The sequence below is a fragment of the Micropterus dolomieu genome, linkage group LG11 (assembly GCF_021292245.1).
Source record: "Micropterus dolomieu isolate WLL.071019.BEF.003 ecotype Adirondacks linkage group LG11, ASM2129224v1, whole genome shotgun sequence".
In the NCBI taxonomy this organism is placed as follows: Eukaryota; Metazoa; Chordata; class Actinopteri; order Centrarchiformes; family Centrarchidae; genus Micropterus; species Micropterus dolomieu.
Window position 1 is genome coordinate 14,305,468 of NC_060160.1, and position 17,285 is coordinate 14,322,752.

The window sequence follows — 17,285 nt, forward strand, 5'->3', positions numbered from 1 at the left end:
AAACGTAACAGATTGCAGAACAAGTTAAGCAGATCCACGGTCTATCAGTATACTGTAAACAAGGGCTTCTACTGTCTATGTGAATGCCAAAAGACTATTTTCAGATACGACTGTACAACGAAAAGTGACAATAGACAATATGGTGCTGTCTTGTATTAGTGTGTCTGTGAGCTTTGCTTAACTTTGTCCTTTTTTCTGAGAATTTTGAAAACCAAATCTGTGTGTTTGTTGTCCAGTTGGAGCAGAGCCAGCTACAGAAAGACGTCCTCAAGCTCAACACCTATGTGGCCTTGCACAGCTTCACTGCCCAAGACAGCCATGACCTAGAGATGAGGTTAGTTTACACACGTCGCTCTAATCAAGAAATCCCACTAAAACACTCGCTGTCATTTATCAGTACAGCAGCTGTCCCGGGACTGGTGATGAAATATAGCTGACTGATTGACTCTGACATGAACAAGTATCATCAGGGTGAAATGTGTCAATATCTGTTTTCTAATAAGCTATAAATATACATCTCACAAAAGTGAGTACACCCCTCATTTTTGTAAATATTTTATTATATCTTTTCATGTGACAACACTGAAGAAATGACCCTTTGCTGCAATGTAAAATAGTGAGTGTATTGCTTGTATAACAGTGTAAATTTGCTGTCCCCTCAAAATAATACATCACACAGCCATTAATGTCTAAACCGCTATCAACAAAAGTGAGTACACCCCAAGTGAAAATGTCCAAATTGGGCATGGAGTTCACCAGAGCTTCACAGGTTTGTAACTGGAATCCTCTTCCACTCCTCCATGACAACATCACGGTGCTGGTGGATGTTAGAGACCTTGAACTCCTCCACCTTCCGTTTGAGGACACCCCACAGATGCTCAATAGGGTTTAGATCTGGAGACATGCTCGGCCAGTCCATCACCTTTACCCTCAGCTTCTTTAGCAAGGCAGTGGTCATCTTGGAGGTGTGTTTGGGGTCGGTATCATGCTCTGCTTCAGTATGTCACAGTACATGTTGGCATTCATGGTTCCCGGAATGAACTGAAGCTCCCCAGTGCCGGCAGCACTCACGCAGCCCCGGACCATGACACTCCCACCACCATGCTCGACTGTAGGAAAGACACATTTGTCTTTGTACTCCTCACCATTTTTTAAAACAACAGGAAGTACTTTTAGCTTTTCAGACAAAACAATGAAAGAAAGGTATTTATGAAAAAAATCAATCAAGTTACAGTAGCTAGTGGAACAGAGCTAGGAAGTAGCTAAAAACGCTGCATCTTAAGCCACTTTTCATGTTGTCAGCCCTGGTGGTTGCCATTTTAATCCCTCACTGCACGTCTTCACATTTTTAATTACTGTGCACAATCTTCTCAGCACCAAACAGCAGACAGACACAGTTAGTGACCAGCTAACATAGTGGAGCGTTTAGCAGCTAAAGAGTAATAGACTATGTTTCCATCACAAAGAGTTGGTAGAGACCAAAAACTGAGCTAAAAGGGAGTGAATATTAGTATTATAGGACTTACATTCATCAGGTGTCCAGAAACAGACTCAAAATAATACTGGTGTTGCTCTGTAACAGCTGGATGTATAAATAAGCAAACCAGTTTGCCACTTCAACTAAGTTTATGTCATTGTTGTTTCCGCTGCCCCCAAGTGGCAAAAGGAAATTGCAGGTTTAAAGTAAACTGCATGTCTAGCCTGTCTTATTATCTCCAATACAGTCTGAAACTCAGGCTGCAGGTTTTATCCCATGTCTTAATCATGATTGATAGGGCATCATCTGCTACATACTTTGAAATAGGCCCTCAGGAAAGAGAGCATTCATCACAAGCAGTCCTTCAGCCTAAGTACCCATTTGCTCCTGGTTCTCACAGAAATCCTCCAAGGATATGAGAGTGCACTTGTTCTCTCCCTCCTTCTCCTGCACACACACACAGACAAACTCATGGGTCCTTCCTCTCTCTTTGGTCGAGAAAAACTTCAATCGACAGGCTTAATTTAAAATTCATTGACTTCTTCTATACAACTCCCTGTCCACCAAGTTCACCAAGCTTTGTTTCAAATTTCTTCTCTTATGGAACCCTAAATCAATGTTTTTCGCCTCTGGGTTTCTCTGCACACAGTAATCAGTACATCAAAACGCTACCACATAAAGCACAAATGGGGGGAAAATGGAATTTTTAATCAAAAGGTTCAATTTCCATTTTCATTTCAAGTGAGAAAATCAGGTTTGTCATTAGTTTCACTTGCAGCCACATTCTCTGATTACTTGATTACTACATGGTGATTGTAATGATGATGAGCTCTGCATTTTTAAAATACCGATTCAGAAATCCCACTTTTTTTTTTGTGTGTAATGGACGATGTAATTGTGGAGCAACATTAGAAGATTTTACAACATTGGATGCTGTGCTATTTCTCACCTACAATTAACTGTGTTTTCTGTAACATGGTATTACCAAGCAAGGACAGCCAGTGTTATAACTGAACCACAAGGGAAATGACGTAAACCAACATTTGGCTTAACTGTGCTGGTCCTTTTGATTTTTATTGGTCAAATTTAGCCAAAGGCTTTGAACAGATGCAAGTAATTATGGCACATGCGGTGATGGGGCAAAATGATTCATGCGTTTCCTGGATGAAGAATTACGGCAAACAGGATTAAGGTGCAGCCAATCTCATTTAAAACAAGAGAAAAAAACACCTTCTCTTCTGCTTGACTATAAAGCATACATATGTAAGTATATATATACCTCTTAAAGAGGTCAAGTGGAGAGGTGAAGCTCTCTTCAGTGTTGACATAGATTACAGTAACCGTTAAGTGTTGCACCCTTTACTGTAAGCCCTGCCCCCCTTGGTTATCATTCTTACGAACATTACATGTCGTTTACAATGATAATGGTAGTTGAAGCACCTCTAAACTAGTGCTATGCGATATTGCCAAAAATTTTATCACGATAAAAACATTTATTTACATTTCAAGGTTAAAAGCTGATTTTTACTCCTGAGTGAAAACTGAAGAAACCAGATGGCTAATTATGTTGTTAAACCATTTTTTATGGTCAGAATGGGACAAACACTTGATGCCAAACAGTGGATCACTGAACATACAACATTCAAAACTATTATGATAAAATCTTTTTCAACAAATATGATTAGTAAATCTTTTTTCTGTCCCCTTTCCTCAACAAAATTCTTTTTCTAATTGAAAAATTAAGTGATAATTTGTTTGTGATTCAAATAAATGTAATAAAATATTCATTGACAATATACTGAACATTTATTATATTGTTATATATATATATATATATCATATAGTACACATACACATATACAGATGACATGCACAATCACTCTCACCCACACCCTACCGCTGTAGGTTATTGCAAGGAAAAATAACAGCAACAAACAAAGTACCCTGGGCACCCAGACCTTCAAAGGCCCTTATACCTCAGATTAAGTTGTACAAATTTTATTTATTTCAAATTTGTTTGTAAAAATGTACCACATTTCAGAACCAAAAACAAGGTAGGAGGGGTCTAGAGCTATTTATTTCCCACAGATCCCCCTACTGGATTTATCCGATCATGCAGGTAAGAAGTAATTTCTCCTCTGTTTTGCTCTATATTGCAGCGCTGGGGACAGAATTTTATTGGCTGATGACTCCAATGATGACTGGTGGAAGGTAGGTACGAAACCAACATGTTACCTACCCCTCATCTCGCTCACCTAAACGTTTTCTTTTTTTCTTAGTATAATTAACACTAAAGATGCTAAATTCAAAGATAATGTTTGCAAGTTTGTTGTTGCACAGTTTACATATAATGTGTGTTTTCCAGAAAAGCCCCAAAATTGCCCATATAAGAATTGGACTGATAAATTACAGGAAGTAAATTATAGGAGCAAGGCAGCAGGACACCTCAGGACACAAACACATGGCATATAAATTAGGGAAACAAAAGGGCCAAAACGTGACACTACAAAGGCAGCCGGCTGCCACCAGACCATGAAGAAACTCATCATGCATTTTACCTCTGTTGTTGTTCTCTACAGGCTGTAGATAAACAGGGACAGCTGGCCTGTTTGGTCTTTGACAAGTCAAGAGACAAACATTAGCAGCTGATGAAATGTGACATATATAGTATTATATTCTTTATATCTATGGAACTGTAAAATACAACTTGTACAGGTTTTATGAACTGTAACCAACAGATCCCCTGTTGTTTTTTCAAGGATTCTATCTAGTCAAATATGAAAACACTGGGTTTATAATCCTCTTATGTACTGTGCAGCTCTTCAAAATGTCAACTGTTTTCATGTTTGATGATTTTTTTCAGGGCGTAATTGAGGACAGGATCGGTTTCTTCCCAGCAGCCTTTGCTCATCAGGTGCAGGCGGGGGACCAAGTGTTCAGGTGTAACAGGACATTTATCGGCTGTAGGGAACAAGGCCAGATCACCCTGAAGGAGGGACAGGTACTGGATGAAACCTCACGATGATTATAGGCAGATGATGGATGATTGAAGAGAAAATGCAGTATAGGGAGTGTTGTCATCAGGTGAAAACCTTTTAACTCCTTAAAAGATTATTAATTAAGATTATTAGTTGTCCTGTCTCATTGTCTGCATCTGCAGTGACATCTGCCCTCTGCTGGTAGTTCTTGTTGTTATCATTGTTAGATTGTTCAAGACATTTCTGAGTATTGACCTTTTGGCAGCAGATATGGGAGCAACTTCTTTTTCAGTTTCGAGATGCTCAACACAATGCAAGATGCAGACAGCAGGATGCTACCCTGTAAACATTCAAATTAAAGCCAATATGTGTAGAATGTGTGTAGGTTGAATGTGATAACAGGGTCGTTCAAATTACGGTAACAGCGTAAATGCTTGTTTGTACAAAAATCCAGGTGAAAGTTGGTGCAGTCTTGCATATCTCACAGCCCATTCATTTATGGTTGTGCATCATAGAGGTCTTCCATGAGTCCAGCACCTCATGGATCTGGGTCCAGAACCAAATTGCATTTAGCTAATTGGTTCTTCTAGTGCATCATAAAAATGTTGGATGTGACAAGTCTTATATATATTGGTGGCGCATCATGCTGCTGCCACTGTTTACTCTCTATTTGGGTCTGTTTGGGTCAACCACATTTTGGATTGGGTCTAATAATGCTGAGGTCCATTTGGGTGGGGTCTGACTGTCCTCAGGAATGAATGTCTTTTAAAAAATTAATTATGCCCCTTGTAGCGTACCTACGTAATTATTGGTTAATAAAATTATGAATATTAATATTTGGAAATATTAATATTCATAAAACTCCGGAAATTCTGTTCGCCCAGGGTCTCCAGACTCCCTGGGTAACATTATGGTTTAATAATTACACAATTATTCCTAGTGATCAGTTAGTAGTAATTGCTTAATCATTTCTATATATCGATCAGTCAATCTCATATCGAAGGCATAAGTCCTCCGTTACAGTGACGTTAAACAATACACACACAGTTCCTGTGATTGAGGTTAGTAAACTAAAGGTGAATATAAATGTGGTTAAATATACAACAAAGAAATAAACAATGACTAAACAGACAGAATGCAAACAATGAGAATGAATGGGGTTCAAGGTAAATTGAGTTCTATTGTGGGGAAGAATTTGATTCATAAGGAGCAAGATAACTAATAAGCGCACGTTATGATAATAATTCAGTTAAATTTGGTTAGGAGTTTGGCTAAGGATTAGACTAGCGGACATCACTCATCACAGAATGCAGGGTTGGATCTGCCTTACTGGGTGTTGTCAACCGTAGGCTGGGTTGAGCGGCCCCACGCTAGCGGCCCGATTCCTGGCTTTGTGCTAAGGATTCTTCCGGGGGGTCTTCCGCTTTGTCTGGATGTCCTCGGCCTGACAGTTAACCCTGGCTCTGTTCTGTTCTGCTACTGCTGGCGTAACGTGCCCACGTGGCTGGGTCCGAACTTCGGTGGGAGCAGTATAAGTTCATTCGACTAAAATAAAATAAACCTTAAAAGAACTTGGTCGTTCTTGAATTCAGAGTTGTGCGACTGAAACGGTCTGCTAACTTTACAAACAAACAAAAGAAAAAAGATAACTTCCACGAAAGGGAGCTGCACTTCGCGTGTGTTGTTTGAAAAGAGCAAAGAAATCTTCGCGGCAATGAACTCTTTAGGGCATTGCTGGGAGATGGGGCACGCTCCTCTGTAAAAGTGTAGAGCTGCTGGAGAGGTACCGAGGAAAAAGACAAGAGAAGAGAGCGAGCGTGGTTGGCTCTGTGCTTTTGTTGTTTGGGGCGTATCCCCCAAGGGGGAGGGCTTTATTTCCGGTCTCTTGAGAGAAGCTGTCCGTTAACTCTATTTGTGTATTTCAATCAAATACCTTTCCACAATCAAACCTTAAATATCAAACAGTTCTTAGTTTTAAGCATTTGATAAAAAGGAAACTATTAAGTAATCATTGTAACAATGGTTACCAGTTAAACACATTTTCAGGATGAAAGAAACTTAACTCAACATTTCCTGGATAATATTGGCTGTTAAACATTCTTACTTAGAGAATATAAGCAAGTTACACGAACATGGCATCAGATTATACACAATAAAACAGCGTGATACATTAAACTGCGGGAGACGCATTACATGTAATACTTATTTTGTCCTCTTGGGGGGGGGGGCTCTGGTCCCATGAGAGGAGACTGAGACAACTTTGATTATTTATTTAAAACAATCATTTGCTCAGGAGCTGGGGAAATTAATTATTTAATACATAATAATATTTCTGTATCATATCATTTCTAAGAGAGTATATCAAGATGCTGGAACAAAGCATTAGTTAAAACACAAATTAAAGGAATGTCAGTGATCACTGCTGTAAATTAAAGAACACTGCAAAATTAACTTATTTATGGATTGTGGATATGTAACTTAAAGATTCTTTAATTAAACAAGGTAATAGGCAAGTTTATAAGGAGACAACATTCATTTGTCCACACAAAGGAATTTGGGGCAGCGTCCTCCTCTGGTCTTTCTTATCAGTATTGCATATATGCGTGAGAAGGAGGGGGCAGGTTAAGAGTCCATATTAACGGCTCTTTAGTGGGGTATAGAACCAGGAATGAAGGAAAGGTTCTTTGATGTTTGGAGTAATTAGAAAGGGGGGCACGGTTGCCATTGCTACCCTGTGTGGGGGAAGTTTAGCATCTCTTGACCTTTATTCAAAAGGGTTCTGATAGGCTGGTTCTGGATGAAGTTAGTCTCTGGGAAGTGTTGGGGTGACACCTTTATGGTCACTGAGGTCCTCACAGCCTGGTTCAGGTTGAGGTTATACTCTGGACAAGGTTAATATTGTCATTTTAATAGTCTGTTACCTCAACTTCACCGGAGGTGGTAGGTTTTGTGGCTGAAACTGCCCAAGCAACACTTGGGAGTGGAGCAAGCCTTTCACCCCCTCCTTTGGGGTACTTTAGCTGTCTGTTGAGGGTTGATAGCTCAACCCCACACCCTCTTTCTATCAGGAAGAGAAAAAGACAATTTGGAATCTCCATATTTTTGGCATAAAATAATTAAAACAACACACTGGCTGGTCCACTACACCATTGAGTTCTCGTAGGTTTTCCATGTGTCAATTTTGAGCTGTGTCCAAAATCTTTGACCCGTGAAGACACGTAGTGCATTGACCTCTGTTTATAGGAGTGTGCTGTTAACCTTATTTCACCACCCAAGCACATGCTTAAAGGTCCAGTGTGTAATATTGCTGAGGATTTATTGACAGTAAGATCCATTACTCTGTTTTCAGAGGTGTGTAAAGAACATACATAATAAACCATTATGTTTTTATTACCTTAGAATGAGCTATTTATTAACTAATTAATTATTTATTAACTACATAACCGTGGGCCCCCCCTTCAACGGACATCGCCATGTTGCGTCATCATGTTCCTACAGTTGCTGAAAACGGACAAACAGCGCTACATAGTGCATTTCGTCACTACGTTCTTCTTGTTCTACTTCTGGTAGAATTCAGTCAGTGCAGACGCTAGATCACTACATTGAATACGTACATTAGAAGAAGAAGAAGTAGTAATAATATACTGCAGGGGTCGGCAAATACGTTTTGCACCAGAGCATCTTTTCAGCTATTAGATGGTGGATGAGAAGATAAGACATAATATCGACCTTCATTAACATCGTGTTCAGTAAGCTCAGGACTTGTGCCTCGAGGGTTGTGAGTTTGATCCCAACCTGGGACAATTTTTTTTCTCTCTTCAACAAATGGATTCTGCAGCGACTGTTTCTCACATTACGGCATGTGTGACACTGTTTTTGTGTTGGTGTTTGATCCACATCCATCAACCTACAGATGCTTTTTCATATACCCCAGTATCTCCAGGCAGAGAACATTTAGGGGAAACATGTTTTCTGATGGCTCTTTCAGAGGTATGTCAAGCAGGCTACAGACTCTTTTAATGTCATTCAGAATTTTTCAAAGTAAAAGCTCAACTCCAACTACAGCATTACAGTAAACAAGCTTCTTGCACTTTTATTCTTTTTGACTGGCCACTCTCTGCTGTCTCAGAAAACACACCTTTTGTGCTGTGTCAACCACTGTAGCTCTTCAAGGAGACTGTGGCTCAGGAGTTAGAGCGGGTTGCCTGTTAATTGGAATGTTGGCGGTTCGATTCCCGGCTCCTTTCAGGCGTTGTGTAGTGAAGTGTCCTTGCGCAAGATACTGATTCCCCTGGTGTTCCACCAGTGTGTGAATGTTTGAGCACTGAAGCTCTATGTGTGTGAATGCAGCTGTAGTGTAAAAGCGCTTTGAGTGGTCGAAAAGACTAGAAAGGCGCTATACAAATATGTTGCTTTTACATTTGAATACCTTGATGTCTGAAGCAGGATATTTTTTTGAAAGGAGAGCTCCAAAGTCAGAAATGTTCAATTTGTACACATAATGGCTTTATAGGAATCCATGCAATAAACTCCGCTAACCTTGCCGTCAAGCTAAGAACAAGCTTAGTTTATGATTAAGAGATTTTTTGGAGAAAGTAGTTGTATGTTTGCTGTTAGAGTTAATTGTCTGCCCAAGACATGACAGGATTAATTTAGACCAAACATTACCAGAGTTGATCCCATGAACATCGTCATCTTCATTGGAATGGAAAAGCAGTGACCTTTATCATGAACATTAAAATTTCACATTACACCTGTGTCAAATTCATGAACACACCCCAGCCATTAGGGCACATCAGATTCACATTATCCAGCAGCTCTTTAGCCATCTTATTAACCTCCTGCAGCTCCCACGTCGCCTCTTCCCTCCAGCGACTCTTCCCTCGCATATGCTTATTCACTGAAAAGCTCGACTGGAGTTGTCTGACAGAGGATCTCTCTCAAGAGTTACCGTTAAATTAGCATTTTGGCGTAATGGCTGTACTTAGATCAGGCCAATATTTTTTTTTCTTCTTTTTCCACAATGCTTTCCAGGGCATGTTGGGACTTAGAGGAGGCTTAAAGCAAGCAACCCCCAGTGGAGATGAAACCACCCAAAACAAGATGAGTCCGTGACCTGCTGCCTTGCTTTTCCAGTCACACAAACCCAGGGGAGCATGTTGTAGAGTACTTTAGGCAAACCATTATGAGGGTCAATAAGTGAAATTAGGAGATTTTATTTTGTTGTTAAAATACAGTATTTATTCCTTCCCTTTCCTTTTGACCACACATATTGGTTTAGGATTGCAGTACTCATGATCGTAGCAATATTAGTAATAACTACAGCATCATCAACATCATCTTCATCATTGCTATTACATTTACCGAGAAGCAACTTATGATTCTTACTGCTAACCTTGATTATATTTTGGCATTGTGTATATTATCTGTTTATTGATATTTTTATACTTACACCTTTGTTGCTGCACAACAATTTCCCTTGGAATAAATACAGTTCTTACTTATCTAATCTTATCTTCTGTTCTTATCACCTTTAAATCTGGCTGGGCAACCGAGTATATTGAGACAGATTTTGTGATGTGAGACTTTCAAAATCAGGTGACTAATAATAAGTCAGTAAAAATAAAACCTTTTTTGTACTGCACTTCGACTAAAAGGACATGTGGGGCCTTTTGTGCTTTATGAACTAGTAAAAGAGTTTTAAAATCAATACAAAACCTAAAATGGGTGTGATGTGTGTTTTGCAGTTTGGTGTCTGGTTGCCAAGTGTTGTAACAGCAATGTGTGTAACAGCAATTTCCCAGGTTTAAATTGTGCACCTTTGCTGCATGTGACCGCCTAGTTCCCCACATTACCCCGCCTGCTGTATTATATATACAGTAATAATATATACTATCAAATGAAACCCAAAATATCCAAGAAATACTTTAAATCATATGCATAATGAATACCTGTTTCATTTTTTTTTTTGTTTCTTCTGGGAAGGATTTCTTGATGTTGGCCGATGATGTGTTTTTTTTGCTATGTTTGCAGCTGTCACCTGTACTCTATATTTCTTTCTGTCTTCGCTTTAGTGTAACATTTGCCCTTTCCCTCAGATCTGTGTGAGCAGTGAGGGCGAACGCAGCGGCTTCATCAGAGTGGCGAGTGGAAAGAGGAGAGGCTTCGTGCCCTGTGACGTTCTGGAAATCATCTGAGACAAACACTTGGAGAAATGAAGAGAGAGAGAGAGGGAGGAAGAATCAGCCGCCTGGAGGTCAGAAGAGGAGGAAGCTGAACCTACATAATGGCTACCAGAAACCAGCGAGGGAGTTTGCCTCATCAGAAATAGAGTTTGGACTTAAAAGTGATGCTGTTTTTTTCAATGAGAACTCCAATTTCAAGCATCTCCACACAGAGAGAGATGCTGAGACAACAGAGCGTTTGTTGTTCGCAGGGAGACAGGAGGTCACTGTTTCACTGCATCTGGTTTAATTTTTAGAGCCGATGTGCGTTCTTTTTTTCCCCCCTTCATTTTTATTCTGCTACAAGCTGTATATTTTTTGAAACTGCTGGCTGGAAACAAACACTTACTACAATGATTGTTTTCAAGGTTTCAATACATACAAACGCTTCCTCCTGCAAACAATTTAGTTTCTGAAGCTTTTTACATTATGCTCCAAGCAAAAGTTGAGCTTTTATTGCAAAGTAGTCAGCAATAGGCAACGAAATATCTGATTATTTTGGATGACAAAACCCTGACACCAGAAGGTGATAGAAAAATTGGATGAGAATAAGGTACAAGGTGGATTTTTAAAAAATCATTTTACAACACAGTTGTATAACAAGATTAAGTTGTAGTTCCCTCATAAAAGCAAATGTTACAGACAAAAATAATTGACAGTAGATTGGTGGATATATAATAAGTCATGGACATAATATTTTACATGTTAAGGATCAATTGACGAGTCCCAGCCTGGGAAAGAAGCTGCTCTGTGGTCTGACTGTAGATACTTCTGTATCTCTTGCCAGACGGCAGCTCTTTGAACAGGCTGTGGCTGGGTATTACACAATGAAAATAGAACATTTACTTTCTTTGAAGCCTCAAATCTTCCTTAAAATCTCTCAAAAACAAACTTCCTGTATAACTAGAGAACATTTACAGTCCTATGACAGAACTAAAGAACAGATGAGAAACATCAAAGCACATCAGATGCAACAAAGAGACGCGGGGGAGGATTTTCAAAGGAGTGACACAATCAAAGACTTCTGATATTCTCAGTGGTCTTCCAAAAATATCGCCCTCGTACTCCCCAGGTTTATAGTGTCTCACTCACTGCGGTCCAGGATTTTACTTAATGATGATGGTAACATTTACATTTTTATCATCATTAGAGTCAAAACGACTATACGAGTTTGTTATGTACCAGGTGTAACATTTTGCCTTGTCTCCATGCTGCAGAATCTACCAGATTGATCTTTTAAGGCTTTTAAAAATATTTATTTGTCATTGATTTATTAATTGATTTAATGTTCTCTCTTCTTGGTTGTTTTTGTCAAAGATTTCACTGCTTCATTGCTACAAAGCAGAAGTGGATGAGAAGGTACAGCTACGATATAATCAGGACAGTAATGATTTCATCCTCAGCGCTCATGTGATCAGCTGGCCTGGGATTGTATGATGGTGTCTGTAAGACAATGAAACGTAAGAAAACGATACATTTCTAGTTAGCGTGTTAACTTTAAATGTCATCACTCGTGCGGTTTCCCTCATTTCTCGGCACGGTACTGAACAGCTCTTTGTTCAGATTCTAGTGAAGTGCATTTAGGGAAAGGTGTTGCATCATTGTAGATATAGTATATCTTATACAGGTTGTTCTGCACTGAAACTTGGCGTTATTGAATGTCCAAGAATTCTACATTGTACATACTGTACATACAAGATTAAAGTTTCTTCTTTATCACAACAACTGTGAGTGTATTATGATGATTTTTGTGCTGTCTTTTCTTCTTTCTGTAACACTGAGTTATTGCAATTAACTATAAATCTATCTGAAAGGATTATTCCTGATTTTCTATCACGGTTCTCTTTCCTCTCATTCTTATTAATAATCCATCGATAATAAGCTCAGCATTCGCTCAAGTGGGCTCCCAGAAAATGATGCATCAGGCAGTTGCAGTTATGCATATTTTGATGTGATTCAGTTGCCAGTCAAAACAAGTGGATTGTGACTGAGTTATACAGAGTGCGTAAAGAACCAAATCCATTTTCAAGCAAGAAAGTGGTAAAAACCAAAGTTAATGGGAAGTCAAGTAAGAAGTGCTCAGAGATCATCTGTCCCAAAGTCTTAATGTAACATTTTTATCATTTTAATTATCGACTACAAATCACACAAATTGTGGGAAATCAAAATTAATTTGTCTAAGCTTTAAAACGACAATTAGACATTATTCTTTGTACGTGTATGTACAAGAGCCCATTCTGATGCAAGAAAGACTCCAAAAGGAAGACTGAGTGTCTCCCAAAACATAAAACATTAAGCGAAATGAGATCAAGCATCTTCTATGAATGCTGTGTGGCACCAGCGGCACATGTGATTTTACAAGGAGTACTTTAAAAGTATCTAATTTAATAAAAAAAGGAACATCAACCAAAATAGCTCTATTTGAGAACTTGACCTAAAGATGATTTTATGCCAATATGGAAGAGAAAAAGTCCTAAAAGTAGTAAGAATAATGGAAAGTTATTATTGGGTGCTTGCCATGTTTGAAATAGTTTTTTTTATTGTTTTAGTGTGTTCTTTTTTTGTGTGTGTAAAACTTGTACAGTCCCATGACAACTGTGCAAAACTCATCTGCTAATAAAGTGATACGGTTGGCCTTGAGTGAGGATTGTTCTGTCACTCTGTACTGTAGCCTGTTGTACAAGCAAGATCATTCACAACTGTCATTATGTTGGTTTACTGTTGGTTTATTAGAGTGACAGCAACATCCGGTTACTGACAGTGTAACAGCCTCTGAACTAGTGTGGAACAAATAGGTAAACAAAGCTTGAAATACGTCAGCGTGAGAAAGGTATGAAAGTACCATGTGAGAGCAGAGACGCCTGTGAATTACACCTTAACACTTTTACACATTCACTGCATGAGCTGAAGATGTGAGTAATCTAATGTTGTAGCTGGTGCATAGCTGTCTAGTTACAGACAACAAAATGTAAAGATCAGTGTAAGAACACTTTGTAAAGAAATTTTAAAATTTTCATACAGAACAAACCATGTATATGCTGGCCGAGTCTTGTTGAGTCGTGCAGTAGTATGTTCCAGATTGACAATATTAACAAGACTGTGGATCCAGAATGATTTCATACATACATCAGGGGAAAACCAGTGCTCAATAATTGTTTTCTTTGCAGAGGTAAACCCCATGAATACCATATTATACTGAATTTGCTTCAAAGTAACATCAGAGCCATAATTAAGGAGGCAAAAAGCAGGATTAGGAACATAAGCAATATCAAGTATATCAGATAGAGCAGAATTTACATGGTACCAAAACTGAAAGATAACAGGACAGGTCCAGAACATGTGTAGAAATGTTCCAGGTGCAGTACTGTGGCATATGTGTCAGTCGTATGCAGCCTGTAGTCTTATCCGAAATCTCTTATAGGGTGTAGTGTACGCTCTGTGAATTGTTTTAACACGTCACACTAAGATTGGACCACATTCTGTTCCAATCTAGAGTTATATTAAATCTTCCCAGCTCCCTATTCCTAATGGCTTTGATTGGAAAATTATTTGCTCTGAATTCAATTAGTTTATTATATATATCACAGACACAGAGGATTTGCCCAGTAGTGGCACAACCCATCGTAACATGGGGTGTGAGGGGAGTGGAGAATTCCAGGGAACTCCATACGCTTTTAGGGCTGCTCTTAGTTGAAAGTATACAAAATAGGAGTCCGCAGGGAGAAAGAACTGTGTCCTTAAGTCTTCGATGGAACGAACAACATGGACGTTGTACATGTCCCCAAACTCATTTATTCCCAGGTATGACCAAGAAGGCTGGGTGATCGGTTGGCTGCCACATAATAGAATCGGGTTATGCCATAATGGAGTCTTCTGACAGCATTTCAGCGGGCCTCCCATCCAACGTTCAGCTTGCCTCCACACCCGTATAGTGTTTACAATGAGGGGCCCAGGTGAAATTAAAACGCTGCCATGCTTTACCTTCTGCTGTTTCACAGTGTAAATATGACATGTTAGACACATTTTTAAGCTTTGTTTGAAGTCCCCAAATTACCAAACCAACAAATGCATCTCGTAGAAAATTGTGTGTCTGAATGAGTACATGCCTGTGAGGTAGGTTTCAGTAGGTGTGAAACAGGAAGGGGAAAGCTGACTAGTTGTTGGTGGTCTGTGTTTCACAAATAAACCTGTAAAAACCAATAAAGGAAATGCAAACTAAAGCAGAACAAACTCATTTCGGAAAATGCCTACGTGAGGCATGTAAATAGGCAAGATGATTCACAGTGACATCGACTGTAACTAATAGCAGATGCCTCAACTGCACATGTGAACAACACACAGCAAATCATGCAAATATTTTATGTTCAGATATCTCTGTAAACTTCCAGCAGTTTTCAAGGGCTATGTGATTAGGAGATAATGGAACCAGAATAGTTTGTGCTTCACATAGAGGACAAAATACACACATACAATTACAACCACACATACACAAATATACACATACATATGCATGATAAGGAGGGAAGGCTGTTCCAAAGCTTAAGATTATTTTAAGTAAATTTTGCACATCTGAAGCATATCTGGGTGGAGTAACAACTACACACATCTACAATTGGCTTATGCTAAGTCAGAGTGTTTGCAAAAATGGTTAACACTTAATCTGGTAACTAAGCACATATGCAGCTTTTGTGGTCATCAAATGCATTCTCCAGTGTAGCTCACAGCACAATTTTCCATTGAGCTTTCAGCAGCGTGTAAACAACAAATCATTCTACATTTACCACCCAAAGACGATGAACTTTGACAAATATTGAAGCAAGGTTCAAGTTCCTGAAAGTTTATTCATGAAGCATAATCAATAGAGACCAGGAGCTGCTTTAAACACCACAGTACAGTTTTGGAAATCATTGGCAGTACTGTAAAGATATCTGTCTTGTAGGAAAATTACTAAACCTTGCAAATAGAAATAAATGTCTGATACCCAAAGTTACACCACTGATTGACAATAGTCCACAGCCTGAAGTGGAGACAACCTCACAGTTATGCAAAATTAGAGAAATTAGAGATTCTCAGACCTGTCAAGACCTGCTTGAAGGACTATGGCAAACAACACTTAAAATTAAATGATTTTGCTCCTGTCACACATGAAACACTGTGGATTTCTGGAAAATTTTCATTTAACTTGTGTTCATTTTGGACATGCTTTTTTTGTGTGTACCTATATGAGAGTGGGTGTACCTGATGCCAAATTAGATATTTAAAAATAGAGAAAGTTCCTGAATTACAAGAGTTTTGTTTTGAAAAGCTCCATTAAGCAATATGTATTGTGTAAGATGGCTCTTATAGTGATGAGATGGGATATCCTGGGCAATGAATAAATATAATTCTCTTTTAAAAGGAGCAATTTGGTAAAACATAAAAAATGCTGTGTTTGACTTTTGCAGTTTTCATTCTTGTGGTGAATTAAGTGCTGATACATGTGTTTGAGAATAAAACTGCAAAGCTATTAAGCAGCATAAAAAGCCACAGAAGGAGTAGCTGAAGTCAACTCTGATGAAACAGCGAGTCCAGCCTTCAACATCTATGTTCTCCCGCTCTCCGCAAGTAAGACAGAAACATTGTTTCCTTCATGTTCCCAAAATTTCAATTTTTTTTTTGAGACTTAAATTGTTTGTTATTAGCCATTGTTAAGTCACGGGGCACCAAATTAAAGAGGAGGAGCATTTTCCATCCCAGTTGAAAGGAGAGAGCAGACCATCGTGCAGAGGAGGACACACACACACACACACACACACACACACACACCCTGATGAAGATGTTACTAAACATTTAAACAAGTATGTGATGAGAAACTTGTTTTGTGTCAGATATTGCAAGATGGAGGTTTGCAAGACCTTTGTAGCAGCTGTAAGTCACTTGTCACCAAAGTGAAGAAGAACATGGGTGATGCTACAAAATATAGTGTAGCATAGTGTACTTGGGACATTTTTACTTGTAACTGAATAAACTGTAGATAATTGCTTCTGTGAATTTTGAGATTGTTTTGGACGGGGTGAGATGGAGTTCAAAATGCTGCTCATAGCATCAAATAACCACAGGACCCTTAGAGATAGTATATATTTATAGAACACCACACTGAATCAGATCAATGTCCCCACCCATGAATTTAAAAACTGGTTGTTAAATGTTTTATATGATTTAATTTGAAGGCTAAAATTGCAAAGCAGGTGGATAAAGTCTGCAGTCAGACTAGGGATGAGTCAATGGAGGCTGCCTGCAAGAAGATCACTGGAGAGATCAAAGACAAACTTGCAGCACACATGGTAATATTTCCGCCCCTTTGGCCTGAAACCTCCACAGTGGCCCTTTGACCTATAACATTCCTTCCTCTGCGCCGTGTTTTGGCAAGGTTAAATCCAGCTTCATCAATAAATACAAATGAAAGTGGTGTTTCCAGTGTTTCCACCTCCATTATTCTCTGAAAAAACAGTAAGTGCAAAGTTTTACTGGAGTAATGCAAGCTTCTCAACACACCACTCATTGGCTCATACAACACAGAAAGGCTTATAGCTTTCCTAGAACAGCTCTATGCTCAGCTAGTGCCAG

General features: G+C 39.0%; 1 protein-coding gene across 2 annotated transcripts in view; it reads left to right on the forward strand.

Moving 5' to 3' along the window:
* The window catches only part of stac (SH3 and cysteine rich domain), a 36,833-nt gene extending 23,514 nt beyond the window's left edge, over nucleotides 1–13,319 (forward strand). For both annotated transcript variants that reach the window (XM_046063387.1, XM_046063388.1), the window contains 4 exons: nucleotides 237–334; nucleotides 3,637–3,688; nucleotides 4,341–4,478; nucleotides 10,554–13,319. In XM_046063387.1, coding sequence (XP_045919343.1) covers nucleotides 237–334; nucleotides 3,637–3,688; nucleotides 4,341–4,478; nucleotides 10,554–10,652 — 387 coding nt within the window. In that variant the 3' untranslated portion in view covers nucleotides 10,653–13,319. The remainder of the gene's footprint in view (nucleotides 1–236; nucleotides 335–3,636; nucleotides 3,689–4,340; nucleotides 4,479–10,553) is intronic.
* The last annotated feature ends 3,966 nt before the right edge of the window (nucleotides 13,320–17,285 follow it).